This window comes from Cyclopterus lumpus, chromosome 6 (assembly GCF_009769545.1).
Source record: "Cyclopterus lumpus isolate fCycLum1 chromosome 6, fCycLum1.pri, whole genome shotgun sequence".
NCBI lineage: Eukaryota > Metazoa > Chordata > Actinopteri > Perciformes > Cyclopteridae > Cyclopterus > Cyclopterus lumpus.
The window spans coordinates 23,860,857-23,883,156 of record NC_046971.1 but is presented as its reverse complement, the minus strand read 5'-3'; the positions used below and the strand labels follow the sequence as shown (position 1 = coordinate 23,883,156).

The 22,300-nt window shown below is 40.8% G+C and overlaps 1 protein-coding gene across 3 annotated transcripts in view; it reads left to right on the top strand.

Moving 5' to 3' along the window:
- Positions 1-3,112: 3,112 nt before the first annotated feature.
- Positions 3,113-22,300, top strand: part of LOC117732129 (aryl hydrocarbon receptor nuclear translocator-like protein 1) — a 31,646-nt gene continuing 12,458 nt past the window's right edge. The window contains exons 1-7 of one of the 3 annotated variants that reach the window (XM_034534840.1): positions 3,113-3,233; positions 7,986-8,131; positions 9,183-9,246; positions 9,607-9,754; positions 9,853-9,873; positions 10,085-10,117; positions 16,781-16,810. In XM_034534840.1, coding sequence (XP_034390731.1) covers positions 9,201-9,246; positions 9,607-9,754; positions 9,853-9,873; positions 10,085-10,117; positions 16,781-16,810 — 278 coding nt within the window. In that variant the 5' untranslated portion in view covers positions 3,113-3,233; positions 7,986-8,131; positions 9,183-9,200. Of the gene's footprint in view, positions 3,234-3,409; positions 3,557-7,985; positions 8,132-9,182; positions 9,247-9,606; positions 9,755-9,852; positions 9,874-10,084; positions 10,118-16,780; positions 16,811-22,300 lie in introns of those variants that run through there. The other 2 variants (XM_034534841.1, XM_034534842.1) reach the window with 2 other exon arrangements.

The window sequence follows — 22,300 nt, the reverse complement described above, 5'->3', positions numbered from 1 at the left end:
TATCATTCCCCATACCTCTCCCACATGAGTAGTTCATCCTATTTTTGTTATGTGCAGCTCGAAACACAGGACCCAAACGCCGTCAACGATGGAAAAGCAACTTTATTGCTCAACAGGATCCAAAAACAGGATTCAAAAACAGGATACAAAACAGTCTCACACACAAGCTCTTCCACGATCTAGATAAGACGAACCGATAAAGGGGAATGACACAAACAGGACTTAAATACAGAGGGCTGGTGCAGGTGATTGGACACAGGAGGAAACAATCAGGAACAGGGCAGACAATCACAGGGACAGGAAGTGAAGAGAAACAGAGGATACGAGAGACAAGGACTTCAAAATAAAACAGGAAACACGACAACACTACAGATCCTGACAATTTTATTGCAAAAGTGTCTCCAACTCTCTCTCTTCGCTTGTCGTACCGTTCTTCTCACTACTGCTTGTGCCTTTTTATATTGAATCAAATGATGCATGTTATGGGTTCTTCTGACTAGTCTAAATGCGTTGTTCCTGCTTTTAACAGCCTGGCAGCACTCCTCTGTCCACCATGGAACAAGTTTCTTACTTTTCCTATTTTTACTCCTGGGTATAGATCCGCTGGCTGCCATAATAATCGTTGAAGTTACCTGCTTGTTTATGTCATCAATCTCTCCAGACATGTCGATCGTTATCATTGCTCTCTCACTTAACATTTGGAACTCCTCCCAGTTTGTTTTTTTGAAAGATCCATTTTGGGATTCCACCTCCTGGTCTAACTTCCACTTTTCCTCATATCAAACATGATACTGGATAATGATCACTGCCTACTGTAGCGGTCAAAACTTCCCAATTACTTACTCCAGCCAATGCATCAGACACTAATGTGATATCTAATGCTGACTCTGCACCTGTATTTATGTTTATCCTTGTTCCTCTACCATCATTCATACAGATCAGGCCCCTATTATCCATCAAATCTTCAATTACCCTTCCATTTGAATCTGTTTGCAGACCTCCCCACAATTTACTGTGAGCATTGAAATCCGCACACCATACTATTCTATTTCCGTTTTGTCCTTGAATTGTTTGTAGGCTGTCCAAATCCAATCGCATGGATTGTAGTAGTTAATTATAACCACCTGCTCCGCTTTTTCCCACACTTCCACCACTATATACTCTTGACTGTCTCCCTTTTCCAGTACCATATATGGAATATTTTGTTTCATAAATGTAGCACAACCTCCCCCTACCCCAGGATCTCTGTCTTTCCTTATTACTGAATACCCATGTATTACAAAATCTAAAGAGGTTTCAACCAAGCCTCCTGAACACACATTACATCTGGTTTCACACCCATTTATTTAATGAAATGCTTGAATTCCTGGCCATCGGCCAGTAGATTTCTAGCATTCCATTGTAATAGTATAACCATTATCAGTGCTAACCAACCCATGGTGATTCCTGGCTTGACTGATTAGTAAGGTTCTCCCTCACCTCTTCCCATGTCAGTCCCACTAGTCCCAAGTGGTTCACTGCTGCTTTGACTATCAGCAGGATTTTATCATTTTTTGACTTTACTTCTGCCGTGCTGTTAATCACTCCTGCAATGAATGTTACTAAATTCTTTTTGTCCACATATATCCTGTAATTTTCTTTGTGTAGCTCTTGATCCCCTTCTCTTGCTTGAGTCCTGGTACCATTGTTCCTTACTTTTGTTTCTCTAACAGCTTCTGCATAAGTGATCCTTCTTTCCACTTTTACTTTTTGAATTTAATTCTCCCGTCTAATCCTTCACACCCTCCTAGAAAAATGTCATGTATATAACCATGGACATAGCAGAGGTCCTTCTGAACAAAAATCCAGTGTCATTTTCATATACACTTTTAAGGATCTGCTTTAAGAAAAAAAGAATATTGGGGAATTATGAAAATCATTATTTCCTGTTACCTAACATAGACTTTGATTTTTTCAAAAACTGTACAAAAATAGAATATAACCTTTTAAAGATATGCAGTTCAAATATTGTGAAAATAAGAATATCGTCTTTTCATTTGAGCCACTTTTGCCTTTAATTTTCACAAAAACTGTACATTAAAATCGAAATAGAGAATATACATGAACATAGCAGAGGTCCTCCTGAACAACAATCCAGTGGAAATAGAATATAATCTTTAAGGATCTGCTTTAACAGTTATAATATTGCGAACATTATTAATATAATCATTGAATTTGAGCTGACTTTCAATAAAATAATAATACTGTAGTGTAACTTCACATGTAATAACATATTACTATTTCATATAATGTCCAAAATAATGTTATTTTTGACTTGTTATATGAAAGTGGAGAAATTATTGCTGAGAAATGGGTCTATCTCCGTTCTTTTGGGCCGTACAAGCCCTCGTACCGTAATACCATGAATAGAGGCGCATTACATTTCAAGCGGCGGCTCACATGACCGCAGTAGCTGACCGCAACTAAAATGCGTCCCAGCACAACATAGGACGTACAAATAGTTCTTATCAAGTGTAAATACAAACAGAATCAATATTCAAGAAACAATGTACAAATTGTACAAATAATAATATGTAAACAATCCTATTAAATAATGACATAAATAATATGTATGGCAGTTAAGGAGGGAGTTGATATGTCGATAAGAAAATGGTACGTTTACTTTCAGCTGCTTTTGTATATTAGAGTGACACACTAATAAATGCATGTTTCTCAAAAGGTGTGGGAAAAAACACAGACAAAAAACACACACACACACACACATATATATATATATATATACACTCCCCCACCTTTTTCATATTTCATATTGTACGTAAGTGGAGACAAAAACAAAAGCAGTATCAAAATACAGTATAAGGCAAAGGGTAAAGGAGCAGCTTGTATGCCACTCACTACCACTCATTACCACACCAAATTGTAATGCAGTGTTCGTGGTACACACTCTCACACACAAGCGGCCTCTGCATTCCGTTCGACACTGCCTTTCATTGGTCAATTAGCACGCCCATCATAGTTTCACAGCCTAAACTTGTGTCTGATTGGCTGAAGTACCACCTACGGCGACAGCACAAACCCCATTGGTTGAAAAACTAGGTTAGTGGTCCGACAGTCAATGACGGTGAAGAGAAACTGGGTCACCGATCGAGAATCGTTTATGTCATCGTTCTTTGGGTTGCTATTACATATTACCAGCGGCTTTTAATGGATATACCGAGCTCATTGAACCTACTGTAAGTATACAATGAAAACAAGCCTCCGAGTTATCAATATTGCATCTCGGTGACGTTTCTGGGTTTTAAACCATGATGGATGTTGTCGATGTTTTGCCAGCGCTGTGGTCATGTCAGTGGGGTTTCTGGAGCAGGAGGAGGGACGCTCGCCCGCTGGTCCTCACAGTCATCGCTGCAGAGCTAGCAGCGGTATGCTAACATTAGTCAACCGACGGGATTAAGCTAGGTGTTGTTGTGGATAAAAGGGGGGGGGGGGAACGCCCCCGGTATGGTAGACATGCCTTGACAGCATTTGTCGGTGCTGGAAGGAAGCTCGTGCATAGGTAGGTGTCGGTCCGTATTCTCGTTAAATGTCTAAACGTGTCCTCAGCGCGAGCCAGTACCAGCTGGCTATGTAAACAGGCCTTGGTGGGGTTTCTTCGACAGCGTCCATCCTGCTGTCGTAGCATATTCACGTGCCCGTAAATGTGTTACAATAACACAGAGGCTTGTGATTTGCTATTTCGAAAAATAAGGCACATGTTTGCTTCTGATATATTGTGACACAGTGTTGGCATCGGCAGTGGAAATGAGGCGACCGCACGCTCTCTGAGGTCTCAGCAGTGTTTGCCTGAAGACGATGGTGATAGCGGGTTTGGGTTTGGTTACATTGGGCACCAGGCACCATCAGTCGGGAACCCGGAACCACGAGGAGGGTTCTAGAGTCGCTTTTCATTGTTATTGTATCTTCTGAGCCATACTCCTCAGCATGAATCCTCACAGAGTGGCTGTTTGTTTGGAAAACTAGTGTACAGGGATGTTTATGTTGAGGTATTCAAGTGGCCTTTTATAGATTGTTAAATTTTTTTATTTTTCTCACAAGTCTGCCTCAACAGTAGTGTTATTACCATTACCTGTTTATCTATTAAACCCGTTCATGATGGGTGAATTTTAGACGGACTGCCAGTCTTGTTTATGCTCAAAGACATTTAGTAAGTGCTTATCAGTTCGGATTTTGATAACCAAAGTTTGTTGTGATTTAATCATGAAGAAGAAACTAATTAAGAAGTAATTTCTACAAAGAAAACGAGCGACCATGAAGGTTTTACTTTTTTTGTTTTAGCAGAAGGTTGTGTTCTTCCATGGTTTAACTGAGTTCTGGTGATGAGGTTGGGCTTCTCTAGAGCCAGGGGATTTTAATTGACATCCTTGTGATGTGATGACACTTCCATTTTCTTATGATGGATATATCACAGATACAATAAACAACCTCCTGAACTTACAGACTGCGCCTGCTGAATGAAATGACTAATGTCTCATTAATTTGTTATTGACCATTGCTAAGCCCCGCCTCCTGCCACGACTCTGTCTATCTGTCAGAGATATGTTGCCATGTGGGGCAACTGTGGCTCAGTGGTGAGCAGGGTTGTCCTTCAATCAGAGGATCGGCAGTTGGATCCCCGGCTCCGCTAGCCCATGTCGATGCGCCCTTGGGCAAGACACTTAGTCTGCTTCCAAAAAGTCAACAAACTATTTTTTCTCAACGTTTTCTCGTATCTTCCCAAATTATGGATACTGAGGTATTTATTCCAAATATTGTGATTGTGGTGTGAATTTTAGCAATTTTCTTGAGGGGTTGTCGGTCAAGTAATCAATTATGATTTACTAAAAAATACAAAATGTTAATTTGTTGATGAAAGCTTTATTCAATCAGTAGGCCTTTTCTATTTCCAGAGAACAACCCACGTCACACAGTTACTTGATTCATCGTCTGACCAATCAGTATTTGAATGCATTGATTTCTGTTGTTTTAATATATCCATTACAAAAATCACAAATATCCTATGTATTGAATAAGGAATAATAATCCTACATTATTCATAATGCATTGGGGGTAATCATTAGGAGTTATTCTCGTTGCAGCACTCGCCGGGGAACTCAAACACCGGACTAACACTCTCAACAAAGCAAGGTTATTTATTTTATAAGTTGGCATGAGCTACAGTCTATTTATGAGGGTAAGAGGCGACTGACACTTTTAAGAAAGAGAAGATGGACACAGTGAGCAGGCCTTTTGTATGGTCTAGTCTACGGACAAATATTGTCCAATATTTCTCACTGAAGTTTCGAAGTCACAAAAAGGCATTTAGGACAGTCCTGATATTAGGTCAGGGGTCAATTTTGAACTATAAACTTAAACTTTATTTCGCGTTTCTTATTAAATATTTTACACGCACACATGACATTTGGTCTCTGTGTTTAACCCATCGTTAGCATTAAAGGAGCAGTGGGCGGCTGTGAAGCGCCCGGGGAGCAACTCAGGGTTGATCACAAGTTTGTTGAATATCTGTGTTTTGCCTCTTCACGCTTTAGAAAAACTGAAGTCTTGAACTCTTTTGGCAACATAGTTATCTATTCTTATATATTGTACAATGAGGGACTGAACTACTAAATATTGCTTTTGAGAACACAAAGACTGGCTGACCCAGTTTCCACTCCAGCACGAGTTCCTTTCAGTGTTCAATCATGACATCGTGGTTTTCTCCTCACCAAGCCTGTCTTGACCTAGAAATCTGCTGCCATTTTGCCAGCTTTTAGCTGTGTCTGTACAGCTGGGTGACTGTGGTTCAGTAGTGAGCAGGGTCATCCTTCAATCAGAGCAACGGCGGTTCGATCTGGGTTCCGCTAGCCCGTGTCCTTGGGCAAGACACTTAACCCCAATTTGCTCCTGTATATTTGCGTGTTTTTGAGCGTTCTTTAATCTGGCACCTGGTCGCTAAGAAGAAAAAATAAACTCCATGCCTGCAAACACCACACACACTTCTAGTGGCTAAGAATGAGAATAATTCTATGTGTAAAATTCTTTTCATAAAGGTTGTTCCGGCTGTATATGTACTTGTATTTTAGATTTTTTTTGCTGATTAGCTTCTCTTGTCTGACTAGCACACACACTCTCACATTATATTATCAAATAGTTCAGGCAAGTATGACTCCGGCAGGTCTAACTCAGCTACACCACAAGTGACACATCAGTGCATATTGTCGGTTGCTGATTGTGAACACAGTATTCAAACTCTCTGCTGACGCCCAGAAGAGTCATGAACACAGCAAAGTAAGAAGAAAAGAGAAACTATGAGATTATTTTTATAAAAGGTAAATGGACCTGTACTTGTATAGCGCTTTTCTAGTCTTCCGGCCACTCAAAGCTCTCTAACACTACATGTCATCATGCACCCATTCACACACTGATGGAAGGGGCTAAGGTGCCACCTGCACATCAGCAGTAACTAACATTCACACACCGTAGAACGGCTACGGGAGCAATTTTGTAAAAAGTGTCTTGCCCAAGGACACATCGACATGGGCTAGCGGAGCCGGGGATCGGATTGCCGATGCTCGGACCGCAGATGCTCTGATTGAAGGACGACCCTGCTCAACACTAAGCCACAGTCGCCCCATTATAACTGTCTATTCATTGTTTTTTTTTAGGTTTTTCTTGCATATTGGACTTCTGATTAAAAAAATCCCTGTTCACAAATACCACATGTACTGTGGACTTCCCTCCGGGTTGAAACTGGTCCTAAATTCTGTTAGAGTTTAGGTTTACGTTAGCGACTCTGCTCTATTATTTGGGAAGTTAACAGTCCAGCAACACCAGCCAACGTTACCTGGGAAAGCATTATATTTGCCAAACACATCAGTTAGTCCACAGTAGTGGTGCAACAGATCAAAAAAACTCACAGTTCGGATCTGCACAAAAGTAAAACAGGAATAAATATAACTTTTCCAGATCCCTGATCATGTTTTTTTTGCCACCGATACTAATTGATGATCCATATTGGCAGATACAGATGTCCCAAATAACATTACAACCACTCTGAATCTGTAAACCATTATGATTCTAAATGTTATCCTATAGTCATCTAGAGTGTTTTTTTTTCATAAAGGCACACAATTCAAATGAAAAGGAAATAAAAGATTGTTAGTTTTTATGGATTAAAACAATTCTTGTCAATAGTAGTTTTAATGTTTTATAATTGACCTTCACCCAATACTCATTTTCACTGAACAGAGCCTGAATCAATCACAATGTAAGTTTGTTGCCCATTAGTCACATTACTAGCTCTCCTCCTGTCAGTCTAAACACGGATTGGTTCATTACAAAGTCACATGATTCGAGACTAGAAAAACATCAATGATTGCATATTTGACTGAATATTGGAGGATACCGATCGTCAGTAAAACTTTATTTCACACTGTGATAGTTAATGTTAAACTGTGTCATTAATCTGGGGTCCACATGCGTACTGACACACAAGGGGGATCCATACAAAACACGGATCGAGTGGTCCGTTATACTACTGGTCCACATCCCAATTGTTCTCCCTTTTTAAAAAAAATGTTCTTGTCTAACTTAGATAGTGAATACAAACATAGGATAGCTTAGCAGCCATAAAGGGTTATTAAACAACTTTAGCCTCAGTCTGATTGATTTTACCTGGTCATATATATATATATATATATATATATATATATATATATATATATATATATATATATATATATATATATATATATATATATAATGTGTGTATATATATATATATATATATATATATATATATATATTATATATGACCGGGTAAAATATATATATATATGACATAAGTGGTCTCATGAACTGATTTGAAGTCAGCTCAGGATATAATAATTTCTGATGTAATTTGTTTACATTTTTAGATTTAACTGACTTTTGTCTTTGTCTCTCTCCAGGGGTAGACTGGTTGCGTCAGCTGTTTGAGGATCAGTTCATATCGGGGCACACTGAATCGGATGAAACTAGGTCAGGCTGAATCAGACCAGACTGATCCAGACGATACCCCGCCCGTCTCGGAGGCCTGTCCCAGTTTCCTATCCAGGTAAGTTAAGCCTTCACTGAGGTTCACTTGAACCAAGGAAGGCTGCCTGCTGATCTTCCACATCTGACTCGTTTAGATCACCAATGCTACTGCATGCTGCAGGCTGTTTTAGTCAACTACTGAATGAAACGAGCGTAACGTTTTCCCTCGCTTTCTTCCCGAAGGACCCCTGAGCTGACCCAAGTGCCTGCATGAGTTTTACTCATCGTAACCAAGCATTAACCTCTCACACAATTCAAGCCTCCATTGCAGATACATACATGCCATGTGATTAAAGGAAACAATTAACAATCAATACAAATAATAAATAAATGAGAATATTGTCAGTCAATGTCCAGTTCCTGTTATTGTGTCCATTGTTAATGAGGGCCCCACACTTGGATAGAGCCCATTTAGTTTCCTACTGACAGAGCCAAGGCTGTGTATCAGAATCACAGACTCCACCTTTCAGTAGGCCACCATCTTATCATACAATGTTGATTTGACGGGTATAATAGATTATGACAGAATGTTTGCGACCCTGCTTTTTTCTTCTTTCTCTTTATAAAGATTGAATAACACAGTCAGTGTCGCTCTCATCTGATGATGTGAATCACTGTATTCATGTACTGCTGGCTGATATATAGAGAAAATCAAATATCACAACATTGATGACCAAATTTGATATTATAACAATATTGTAGGGCTGTTAAAAAAATCTTTAGACAATGAGATTTAGATAAATAAGGATCATTAATGTGGATATAATGACTATTCGTGTGAGACACAGAGCAGACGAGATGCTGCAGCGTAATCGTAAATAACGGCAAACCTTCACAGAATCGATAACATTGTAGCGTATCAATACTCTGGTCTTTCACCATGTAGCTTCTTGGTACACAGCCCCACACATGACACATCACTATGTTAGGGTAACCCCTAACCCATACCATTTACTTTAATGCAAATGCTTAATTTCTTTCCATGCAGACCTAGTGCTGTTGTGATGTTTGCAGCTCTAACTGTGTGTACAGTTTCAAAATGACGCTCTCCTGCTGTGGTGTGTTCACAGTTGAGGGCTCGAGAGTGGATGGAAGGAGATGATTTTAACACAGAGGCTGTGATGAACATCTGTGGTGAGTGTGACAAGATTACAAAGACACTTCCTGCGAAAACAGCAAATGTTTTTGAGCCGTTCTTAGGAATAGGCATGTCAGAAACTCTCCTCCCTAGATGTTTCCATGGAGACCACTTTAAATATTAAATGTTGAATACATCTACTTAAAAAAGATACAGATCAGAGGAGTAATGTCTACCTGAGCAGAAGAAGTGTTGTTATCGGATCTGTTGCATATTAGTATACATTTAGTAATTTATTTACAATCCTAAATGTTTTACCTGTGAGAATACAAGTTTCAGTTATTACAGAACTCCTAAACCCACCATTTTATTCCTAGTCCATTCAGGAAAGTCAGGTTTTTGTCTTTGCTCTACAGATGACCTGATGGCAGACCAAAGGATGGACATCTCGTCTACAATGACTGACTTCATGTCACCCGGGTCCACTGACCTCATCTCCAGCTCCATCAGCACGCCTGGCATAGACTACACCCGCAAGAGGAAGGGCAGCACTACAGATTACCAGTAAGCGTGAGAGAGACCAAATATGTACACTAGTAGTGTGGTCATCTGTTTTTTACACATTGTAAATAATCATAGTTCTCATTTTCTTTTCTTTACAGAATTGATGGCTTCTCATTTGAGTAAGTTCAAACCTGACTCAATGTTAATATATCTTGTACAAGGTTTAAGTAATCAAAGTCTGAAATATCAATGACCCTCATTAGATGTTGCATGATGAAATATTTAATAGAGGTAAAGGTAGTAAAGCCAGTGAGTCCCTTGTCATTAAACAGTGCTGTGGTTCTTTGAATGTTCCGGTTAAAACTAACATCTCCTGTCTTTGCTCCTTAGTGATATGGACCCAGACAAAGATAAACTGGGAAGGTAAGCAGGTGCTTTAATCTTCATTAGTGTTGTATTTTATTTATTTATAATCCATCCCCTAATCATAAGAACAATATTTCGTCTCAGACCTCTGGTGATGTCTATCAAGGTGGATTGTTTTCTTTTGATTAGTCCGAGATCCATCTCTTGAGATGTCTAACAGCACACCGACACAATGAAGCTGGCGGTTTGGTTTGTGGAGCTCACAGGAGTAGAAATGACTTGTATACTAAATCTATTTATCCTCAACACACCTCACTGTCAACTATTTTCATTGGACGCACTTTCTTCTGTGAGAGACTATATAACTGTAACGCAGTGGCGGGCCGTGTATTTCAGACCCAGGCCTTCTGTGCCGTCTCTACTAGTGCTGAACACCCTAATCACCTCATTATGATGCCACAGCTACAGGTTATTATTTGTAAACACCTCATATGAAGTGAAATAAAATGTTACATGAAGCGCAACACCTACAAATACACTAACTTCAGAGTGCTGCGTCATTAACGGACAATGCATAGTCACATCAAAGTAAATAACACAAGGACAATAACAAATTCTTAAAAGAACCAGTCACATTTATTTATAACAAAACATGACGAAAAAAATCAACAAAACGGGAGGACTAAAACACTGTACACCAGTGGTCGCCAACCCGTCGATCGCGATCGACCGGTCGATCTCGGACATGTTCCCAGGTCCTACCTGCGTGAGATCGGCTTTTCTGCTGTTGTCCTTCAAAACAAAAGTTTTCAGAACAAAGCCCAGATGAGAAAAACTTTCATGAATGCCAAATTGGTCCCGAAAACTGCGTAAGTGGAGTTCAGAAAATCACCAAATCAAAATCCAGGAGCCGGCTCACAGACTGCCTCAGACTGGCTGTCTGTGCTTATGAGCTCAACTACAAGCTCACAGTCACAGACACCACACTGACTGGAGTCACATGACTTCTGATGGCATTGTGATGGAACACAGAGCTGAACTGAACTTACATTAGTTGCACTGACTGAGAATTGTGGCAGTGTTGTAACTTCAGTTGATAAATACAAAATTAATATTGGTAGTTCATCCAGCCTGCTCATTGCAAATGGGTTTTCTCTCCTTCATATTGTGTGCGTTTAACAAACAATTTACTTTTTATGTTGCACTGAAATTAAGTCATTTAGTGTGTTCTTGGTCACATCAATTTGAAAGCTGGACCAAAGTCTTTGATTTCATTCAATTACAATTAGGCCAAATAAAAAGCCTCAAGTTGTAAGTCCAGTCTGGACAGTGTTTTTCTCGCAACGCCTCAATAGGTAGATCTTGCCTGTCACCCAAGTGGGTCGGTGCGCCACAGCTCCACCAGCAGGTCCCTTTCAATGGCCATGGACAGCAGAGCCTCCCCAGTTGCGTTTCTGGAGTAAGTTTTGATGTGTTTTAAGGCTGAGAATGTCCGCTCCACAGTGGCAGTAAACACCAAGACGCTCAGTCGCAAATAAAAGGCATTCCCAGCAACACAGTTTGCAACTCTTCTCCGATGCTGTCATCCAGGAATATCGTTCGTAGTTGGCGAACTGAAAGTAACGCATAAATGTTTTTTCTTGTTTTTTCTTCTGGGGTATGGCGGCCATATGCTAAGATTTCGTGCTTTTCGTCAAACGACTGCAGTCAAGCCAGCCCACAATTTGATTTAAAAATGAAAGCTCATCAAAATCTCCTTCCTAAGCTGACCTCAATTCAGCTCACAAGACCATTTATGTCTAACTTTAGATAATATTTTAAAAAGAATGACCCATAGTTATAAACTCATTCCACTTCTAATGACCATCTCAGGATGTCCCTCAGAGACAATCAAGACATTCTGATGTTTGATTTCAAGATGAGAGCCCGTCAAAATCTCCATCCTGAGCTGACTTCAAATCAGTTCATGAGACCACTTATGTCTAACTTTAGATAATATTTAAAAAGGAATGACCCATAGTTATGAAATCATTCTACTTCAGATCCACAGTAGACCATCTCAGGATGTCCCTCCAGAGACAATCAAGACATTCTGATGTTTCATTTAAAAATGAGAGCCCGTGTAATTGTCCTTCATGAGCTGACTTCAAATAAATTCACGAGGCAATTTATGTCGAATTTCAGATTAGATTAGAAAGAAGAAAGCATATTGTCACAAACTATTACTTTTTCCAGGGCATTTAAGTCAGGTTTTTTAATGGGATGCAATATTGAATATATGGCTATATTCTTTTTGTTTAATTGTCACATTACTCTGTTGTACTTCAATGACCCAAATAAGAATTAGAGTATCTTAATGTGGTGGTTTATTTTGGAAACCTGAAACGTTTTAGTGGTATTTAATTGTTATGTTTTCTAGCATTCTTACAATGTTCTGCTTTGTGTTTTAGGAAAACACTACAGAATCACACAAAATTAATTATTTAGTAAATTTTGAATGTATAGTTTCATAGAGGCACTTTCCATTTATTTTCCTCAAAATAATTTAATTCAAAACAGTGTTGGATGGTATAGTACAATGTCTTTTAAGCAGAGTCAAAATAAAAATTATTGAATTGAATATAAATATTACTATTTAATCTAATATTAAATAAATGAAAAAATATATAAAGAAAATTCTAACAAAAAAACATATGTATATATATATATATATATATATATATATATATATATATATATATATATAGATTTGAGTTTCAAATAGATTAATAAATAAATGAGAACATTTGTAAATTAAATAGTGAAACAACACAATAACTTTTACATAACAAAGTTCAAAAATACTTCTATTGCAGGCAATGAAGTAATTCAGTGAAGATAGAATGTGAATTAAGGGCACAAACTGCAGCTCCAGCTGCCTGCCCTGGCTCTTTTCAGGAATTCAGCGTCCATGTTCAAGCATTGTTCATGGAACCATTTCTGGCATGTGTCACATTGGATCTAGAAAATGAAAAGGTAGAAATCAGAAAGTTTCCGTGTGTTTTTACACAATTAGACCTGTCATTGTTTTTAACAAATGTTTCCCACTATTAAACTAGACATTATGTATTTATTTCAACCATACTAAGAAAGAAGATATCTAGTTCACTGTCAATCTGTCGATGTATCAAAATACACAACTTCACAAGTTCGAAGTTTTACACCTTTTTTCTTTCTATTGTGTCAAAAGTTTACCCTACCAGGTGTTAAGTATTTTTAAGCTGAAATGATTAATATCGAAAAACTAAATCTTATCTTTAAAGTTTTTGTTCTCGCAAGAAGAGGCTCAGTTGCACAGAGCCACAACGATTCTGTGCAAGTGAGTGCTGAAGATTGAAATTCACAGCGCTATAAAGACAGTATACAGAGGTGTGGGCTGTTATTGGAATATTCAGCTTTGATATTTACAAACAAAGGAGTACTTATCAGTGTTGTCCCAAGACATATAGATACATGCATGTATACAGCAAGGAGGTCTTTGTCACACATGCTAATAGTTGTGACACATAAGCATAAGTTCATACGTCCTTTATTCATACATCTGTGCATGTCATTTAGGCAGCTGCTGCATATACCACGAGTCTCATTTTTAAATCAAACATCAGAATGCCTTGATTGTCTCTGAGGGACATCCTGAGATGGTCTACTATGCATCAGAAGTGGAATGATTTCATAACTATGGGTCATTCTTTTTAAAATATTATCTAAAGTTAGACATAAATGATCTTGTGAGCTGAATTGAAGTCAGCTCAGAAAGGAGATTTTGACGGGCTTTCATTTTTAAATCAAACATCAGAATGCCTTGATTGTCTCTGAGGGACATCCTGAGATGGTCCACTATGCATCAGAAGTGGAATGATTTCATAACTATGGGTCATTCTTTTTTAAATATTATCTAAAGTTAGACATAAATGGTCTCGTGAACTGAATTGAAGTCAGCTCAGGAAGGAGATGTTGACAGCCTTTCATCTTGAAATCAAACATCAGAATGTCTTGATTGTTGCTCATCCAGAATGCAGCTGCTCGACTGGTCTTCAACCTCCCGAAATTTACCCATACTACTCCGCTCCTCCGCGACCTTCACTGGTTACCGGTGGCCGCCCGCATCCGCTTCAAAACATTGGTACTTGCGTACCGTGCTGCGAACAGATCGGGTCCGGTCTACATCCAGGACATGGTCAAACCGTACACCACAGCTCGTTCACTTCGCTCGGCTTCTGCCAATCGGCTTGTAGCTCCTTCACTTCGAGCTAAACACTCAACAAAGTCACGACTGTTTGCTGTGCTGGCTCCTCATTGGTGGAATGAGCTCCCCATTGACATCAGGACAGCAGAAAGTCTCTACATCTTCCGTCGCAAACTAAAAACACATATTTTTCGACTATACCTTGAATAGTGAAGGTAGAGCCGTAGTAGCACTTTAGTAGCACTTAAATGTCTCTTACTGATAGCACTTTGTAGTTTAGCACTTTAGTAGCACTTAAATGGCTCTTACAGATAGCACTTTGTAGTTTAACGTTATTGAAGAAATTGTACTTGCTTGATTTTTGTTGTTCTGAGTTTGGACTCATGGTTTAATGCACTTATTGTAAGTCGCTTTGGATAAAAGCGTCAGTTAAATGACATGTAATGTAATGTAATGTAATGTCTCTGATGGACATCCTGAGATTGTCTACTATGAAACAAGTGAAATTAGTTTTTAACTATGCACCATTTCCTTCTAAATCTAGTCCGAAATTAGAGACACGTTTGCTCATGAATGTGATTTTCAATATCTTTTATTTTGAAATTCAAAATCAAAATGTCCCAATATTGGAAGAGTTGCCTTCCTATTGTTTTCTATTCATCATTCATAAAATTCATGATTAGTGTAATCTATTACTGTATCTATATTTAAAGGCGTATTTCATCGTATCACGTTCACCGGAAGTTTGCTCTTATTTTTAAGTCAGTTTTTACAGGCTCGTACCGTAATGCCTAGTATATACGTGTACTGAAAAAAAAACGTGCGGGCTGGCTTGACTGTTTTTCGAAGTGGAGGCTGGCTTGACCGCAGTCTCAAACGTCCTCCTTGAGAATGGCGTTGGAAGTAAATCTGCCACCAAGTCCGGTTCTAGTACTCCTCCTTCATCCATAGATGAAATTAACTAAAATACTATAAATTCAATTACTTCTCGAAACAACAGTTTCAATAACATGAACCATGCTATAGTTTCCTGTTAAACGATGAGTCACGGTAGCCGATTGACCAATCACAGCGCATGTTAATGGTCATGCGGGCCGTGTGACCAATCACGCGTCCAGGCATCTAGAAGGCTCTCAACTATTTTAAAACGGGCTTCTTCCATAGGGAAGACATGCCCGTTTAAAATACTTGGAAGAAAAAGCCTGTTTAAAATAGTTGGGAGAGCCTTCTAGAAGCCTGGACGTGTGATTGGTCACACGGCCCGCATGGCTATTAACATGCGATGTGATTGGATAATGATGCTGTTAAGCAGCTACCTATGCATGAGGAATACCAGAGGCCTGAAGCAGAGGAACACATGCAATGTGCAATGAGAAAATAAGCTAATAGGGAAAAATAATTATAATACATGTAGTGTATTTGTGAAATACAATTACATTATAAAATAGATATAACTTGTAATTATAAAAATTACATTTTTAACAAAGAAATTTAAATAAAAAATTAATCAAATGGCTATAACTTTGTGATTCTGTTTAGGCCTTCAGAGAAGGCTTTGAAGGCCCTGATAGCTCGCCACTGCTGTAACGGGCCTAACAAACAGTTGAGAAGGCACATTCAAGAGAACCTGTCAGAAGATGTGTTTCTGTATTTATATAGGAAGGAACAACATGCTTCAGTTATACTAGATAAAGTTGTCTACCTTCCTCCAAAGGAGAACAACTATTGTTGTCTTAAGGACCAGTGTGTGACAAAGTGTATTTTTTTTAGTGGATAATTAGCTGTTTTAGTTACCTTTTTAGAATGAACCTTTTATATCTCCAAAGGGAGCGGGTCCTCTTCACAGAAGAGAAAGACCATGTTGCACATGCTGTCTGGAAAAACATCCTCTGTAGCACCCAACTGTGTAACATCACCTCCAATGGAACACAGTCCTGGTTGTGCAGTCCAGATATATGTTGTCATGTATCTCCTTTCATGGTTCTGTTCCCCATTGAGTGCGCTTACAGCTGGACTTCTATTTTCTAAACATCTCATTCTCCGCTAATTTCTAACGCCATATCTCAGGAAGGCCTACAGAGAATTCCTCTTATACAATGTCACAGTGACATTCAGTTCACCTCCGTTGTATCGGTGTGGAAGCAGAAATGTCAGAGATGGATGTCTCCAAACCAGTGCAAATACAGCACACTGTCTGCATGACTAGATGGTAAAGAAGGTAATTAGAAAATATGTTTTAATTTGTTTCGGGGGCACTGGAAAACTGGAAACTTCAATTTCAACTTTTAATTTGTCAATGCTGTCAATTCTTCCTGAATCTGCTCTGTCAGTCTGTGTAGGGGGGAGTTTTTGGGTGGGCTGTAAATAATTGTCGTTGTGAGCTTGATGTAAACCATGTATGAGGCTGCTTACAGAACCTCGTCCCCTCCCTCCTGTCCCATAGATGTACGTTTATTAGCTCCTCTTCTCTAATATTGCTTTGTTTGTCTTTCCAGTGACCAGCAAGGCCGGATTAAGAATGCAAGGTACAAAACCTCCTTCCCGTTATCGCTCATTCCCCCTTCCTTCTCATCTCTCTCACATGAATTAATTAAATTTAAATTCAGTTTAGTTTATTTTATATAGCCCAGAATCACAAATTCCAAATTTGCCTCAGAGGGCTTTACAATCTGTACACAAACGACATCCCTGTCCCAGGACCTCACATCGGATCAGGAGAAACTCCCAAAAAACCCAGAAAAAAACCTTTCACAGGGATAAAAGGGAAGAAACCTTCAGAGGAGGATCCCTCTCCCCGGATGGACAGAAGCAATATATGTCATGTGTACAGATGAACAGAGTTACAGAGTTATAACACATTTATTGAATATGACAGAAATGTACGAACAATGAGTAGAAGGCATGGACCACGATCCAGATTTCCACAATCCATGTTAACAGAAGGAGGTAGAGAGGAGTGGCATCAGCAGGGCCATGGCAGGAGGCCGGCCCATTAGGCACGAGGCATTGCGAAGGAGGCAGGGCCAATGAGGCCAGGCCCTTGAGGCAGGAGGCACAAAGGCCAATGAGGAAGGAGGCCAGGCCAAGGGGCAGGATGCAGGAAGGCACCTAGGGCACGGCAGAGGCAGTCTGGGGGGCCGGAGGATGGCCACCAGGAGGACGGACGCGCTCCAGAGGGTGGGCCAGAGGGTGGGCCGGAGGGCGGGCCGGAGGATGGGAATGGGGCTCTGAGGAACCGGGCTCAGGAGAGCCATAGGGGCCCCGGGGTCTGGAGCAGGAAGCGGTGGCGAAAGGGGCCCGGGGTCTCGAGCCGGAAGCGTGGAGCTGGAGTCGGCCGGGGCAGCGACTTGGGAAACCACAAGTGTAGGGCATGAACAATCAGGAAACACACAGGGGAGGCAGAGGAGTGGCTGAGGGCAGGTGAAAGGAATGAACAATCAGGACACAGTGGGAAGACAGACATGGGAAGCACACAGGGTGTTACAGAATGTCTTAAGTCTACTTAAATGTGGTGACTATCTGCCCCCCGGACTGAAAGTGGAAGCTGGTTCCATAAACGAGGAGCTTGATAACTGAAGGCTCTAGCTCCAATCCTACTTTTTAGGACTCTAGGAACCACAAGTAGCTCTGTATTTAGTGGGGTACTTGGTGGTCACCTAAATATCTGGAGTATACTACCTAAAATTGATAAAACACAAAACCTGCTTATTGACTTATTTGTTGTGTCTTACTGAGAGCTGGCTTAAACCATCAAACTTAATAAATATTCAGGGATACACCTGCTATCGGAAATACAGACCAATAGGGAGAGGAGGAGGAGTTATGATGTATATTAGAGAGAATTTTTATTTGTACAGAAATTCAACTGGATTGTAATCTTAAATGTCTGGGAGTGAATATTGTTCTTTCACCCCAGATGAATTTCAATGTTCTGTACAACCCACCTTCACACAACATCAGCTTTTATCATGAACTGAGAAAACCTTTTGCAATATGTAATCATTTTTCTGAAAGTATTTTGTTTGGGGGATTACAATATCAACTGGATGGATAAAGGTGCGAAACAGAAATTAAAAACAATAACGAGAACATTTAATTACCAACAACTGATTGATAAACCCACCAGAATAACAAGGAAAAGTAAAACTCTGATTGACCTTGCTTTCACGAACAGGACAGAAAGAATAACTAAAACATACAATCTGATAACAGGCCTATCGGATCATAATATCACATTGGTTGTTAGTCGTTTGCTGGTCAGCTTTCTAGTTCATCATACCAAGAATGCCATGAAAACTGTAAAATCAGGAATACCAAAATGTAAAATTGCAGACTTTGAAAGAGAATTGACGCAAATGAACTGGGGATAACACATGATTTGAACACCTGCTGTGACAGCTCTTAATAGTTTAATTGACAGTTACACTAAAACATGGAACAGCAGCCATAAAAGGAGCTCACTTCCATGGTCAGGATATCTGGCAATTAATGAAAAAACGTGACTTTGCCCTCCAAAGGTCTCTAGTCACAAAGACTGATACTGATCATCTCATTTACACAGGCCTAAGAAACAAAGTTATTACCAAGTTACGCAAAGCTAAGATTAATTATTTCTCAAAACTTATTGAAGAGGCTAAAGGTTGCAGTTCCAAATTGTGGAAACACATTAATTGTTTAACCAACTCAAACACCCATAAGTATCAGAGAATAAAGGAACTGAGAAACAACAAACCTTAAGGTCACTTAACGTAACCCCGTTTTTTTGATAGCAGAGTGAGGTGTTTTACTATGGGAATCGCCTCGGCGTGACCAACTAAGGAAGCTCCAATGACACCACGTCTGTCGGTGACAGACAGGTCGAACTGTGCTGCAGTTCGAACTCTGCTGCAGACCCCTACAACTATAGGCTAGAGATATGGCCTCTACATCCAGTGGGACAGCCTCTGGTGGGACAATGGCTTGCCTTTTGTGAGGAGTGGGCCAGGACACAAACAGTTGATCTGCTTTCCTGAAACTTGCCGATCTACTCACATACACATGCAGTGCTCGCAACGGACATAATGTGTTAAGCCTCTGCTCCTCTGAGGAGGAAAAAAGAGTTGGGTGAAAAGCTGCGAGCTCTACCATGGGACATCTGTACGCTGATTCCACCAACTTAGGAACAAAGGCTGGGTTGGGCCGCATACAGACCTTGGCGAGCCCTGGAGCAAACTGCAACCAGGAAGGGCAAATGGATAAAGCCTGTGGGTGAAGAGTCCACTCTCCATACATACGTAATGCTACGACCCAGCGCTGAAAATCCCTCATCCGTAGGAGCCCCAAATGTACCACCGATATTACTGACACCATAAGGCCGAGCAGGCGAAGGCATAGTCTGAACAACACAGCTTTCCCCAGCCGGAAGAGGGAGAGACTCTGCTATTCTCGCCAACGTGACGCGATAAAAGAGGGAGTTTATGCTGAAACCCAAGTAATCTGTACATTGCCCCAGGTCGACCCGACTCTTTGTCCAGTTTATATTGAACCCAAAATCCGTGAGATGATTTATCGGCGTAGCTGAATCTTTGACCGCCTGCTCCCATGAGTGGGAGCATATTAGATAGTCGTCTATGTACGAGAATATCCTGATGCCGCTGTTCCGTAACGGAGACAGAGCTGCTTCCACACACTTGCTGGCTAATGAAAGCCCGAACGGGATTGCTTGGTACTCGTAGGCTTTGCCCTGAGAAACCTCCGGTGTGCTGGATTAATGGCGATATGAAAATAAGCGTCCGCGAGATCGATTGTTGTAAACCGATCCCCCGGACAAATCGAACGACAGAGCCCTGTGTGTGAACATCCTGAACGTGTATTTGCGTAGGTGTCTGTTTAACACACGGAGATCTCCCTCATTTTTTCCAGAGCAGGACTGAATAGATCTTTGGCTGGGTCATATGCCGCAATCATTACCTCTGCTTTATGCGTCTCACTGAGGCCTGAGAGATTTAGCCACAGGACCCTCTCACCTGAGACAGCAAGGCCCATTACACGGCCACAGCCTTGTACTGCGCCGCGAGATGAGCATAGAATGAGATCATTAACCACACAAATCTCATCCCATAGGGCTGGGTAGGTTTACCGTCATACAGGTCTCTTTCTCCCCCTGCAGCATCCTGGGCTGCTGGCCATTGTATGCTCAATCTAGCTCGTTTGCAGACCACATATAAGTTGTTGTCCACTGGGGGGGACAATGTCGGATGCACTAGGGGGTCTGGACAGCTGGACAGGAAATGTGGAGTCTTCAGCCTCATCCTCCATGGTCATGTCGAGGAGGTCAGAGTTGGCATCGCCCTCTGCGTCCTCACCACCCAGCTCCAGTTCGAGGAGCTCCTCGAAACGTGGAGGCATTTCCGGGCACTCTGCATTCATCATGTCCGCCCAGCTCGAAGAGGCTCGCAGCGCCCATGCATGCTATGCACATAGGATGAGGGTCCCTACCCGAGATGGATGCCCCGCATGATGCAGGCCACGGGCGGGATGCAGCCTCATTAGCCTTCGGTTCTGACCCTTTGGCGGGGGTAGCGGCCGACATGGCAACTGAGAAAGGAGGGAAATATATGAACAATTAGCCGCACTTAGCGTAAGCCTGATGGTAAATTGCTCTAGCAAACAGGGGTTTAGCCCGCTATAGTGTACTGTAAGAGGTTGTGAGACGTTAGCAGAACTCCGGGTATTCGGCTCGACTAGCAAACAAATGATAACCGAGACCTAGTAGGCTCGCTGTAACGCGCTAGCCAGAGATAATAACGTTACACAGACACCGATGACACCGGTAACCAAATACGGGTAGTCGGGAGAACAGCTCGCCTACTGCCTACTTATAATGTAGTGTCTAAATATACTTCTTACAAAGTACTTACTTAGCAAATCCTAGAGCCAGGAACTGCGTTCGTCGACGTGTCCTTAACAGGTTGTCTGTGAACTGTTAAACAGAAAATCCAAGCTAGCCAAGATAAGCTGAGGGAGCTATAGTTTCTTCATGGGAAGAAAGCGAGAATGATTTGAGAGGGGCGGTCGACTGTGATAATGAGGGGGGAATTGCAAATGAGTTCAATGCTTTTTTTTGTAGACTCAGTACAGGAACTTGCAAACAATTTTAAACCAGTAGAACAGACACCCAACACGGTGGACTAGAACTCTCAAAATCTATTTTATACCAAAGAAGTTAATCTTGAGAAAGTAACTAAAAAATTAAAGCTGCAAGCAGCGATGTGTGGGTCCTCGTTCCTCCTCGCACGTCGTCAGGGGTACTGGCTGGACGCCGGCTCACGCGGCCAAGAATGTCTGCGACCGTCAAATTTTTTTCCTGCATGGAGCGATGCTGGAAATTATACTATACTGCAAACAGTCCACCACTTGCTGTATCCACTGTATGGCCCGAGGCAACATGCATCAACATAATACGTTTGAAGGGGATCTGATAAATTCCCTTCATCAGGAGTTCAGTAACGTATAATCGTCACGGTGAAGCATTATCAAGGTCTTAAGTCTATTCTGACACATTCTGAGAGAATCTGATTAATCTGTGAGGAGAAGGGTAGAAAACATGTAACTTAATGTTGCCACTAGGTGGCGCTATGACTAGAATTCAAAATTATCATATGGATGTCTTCAGGGTCAGTATGTCATGACATAAGAAATATGGAGCAAATTACATAATGTATGGCCAAATTTAAAAAAAACGTACATTTTCATGGCGAATGGTGTTCTTTGCCGTTGCGCCCTACGCACATAGTTTTACATTTTTAAAATCCTTTAATAACTTTTCACTACTATGGTCTTAAGATCACACTGCCCGACTTTGGAATGAATCGGGTTAAATCTCTAGGAGGAGTTCGCTGTTTTACGACTCCTCAAAATGTGAAGAAAAGGCTAAAAATGTGCCACTGGGTGGCGCTATGACTAGAATTCAAAATTAACATATGGATGTCTTCAGGGTCAGTACACATTTAAAGTCAAAGATGTAGTTACCTGAT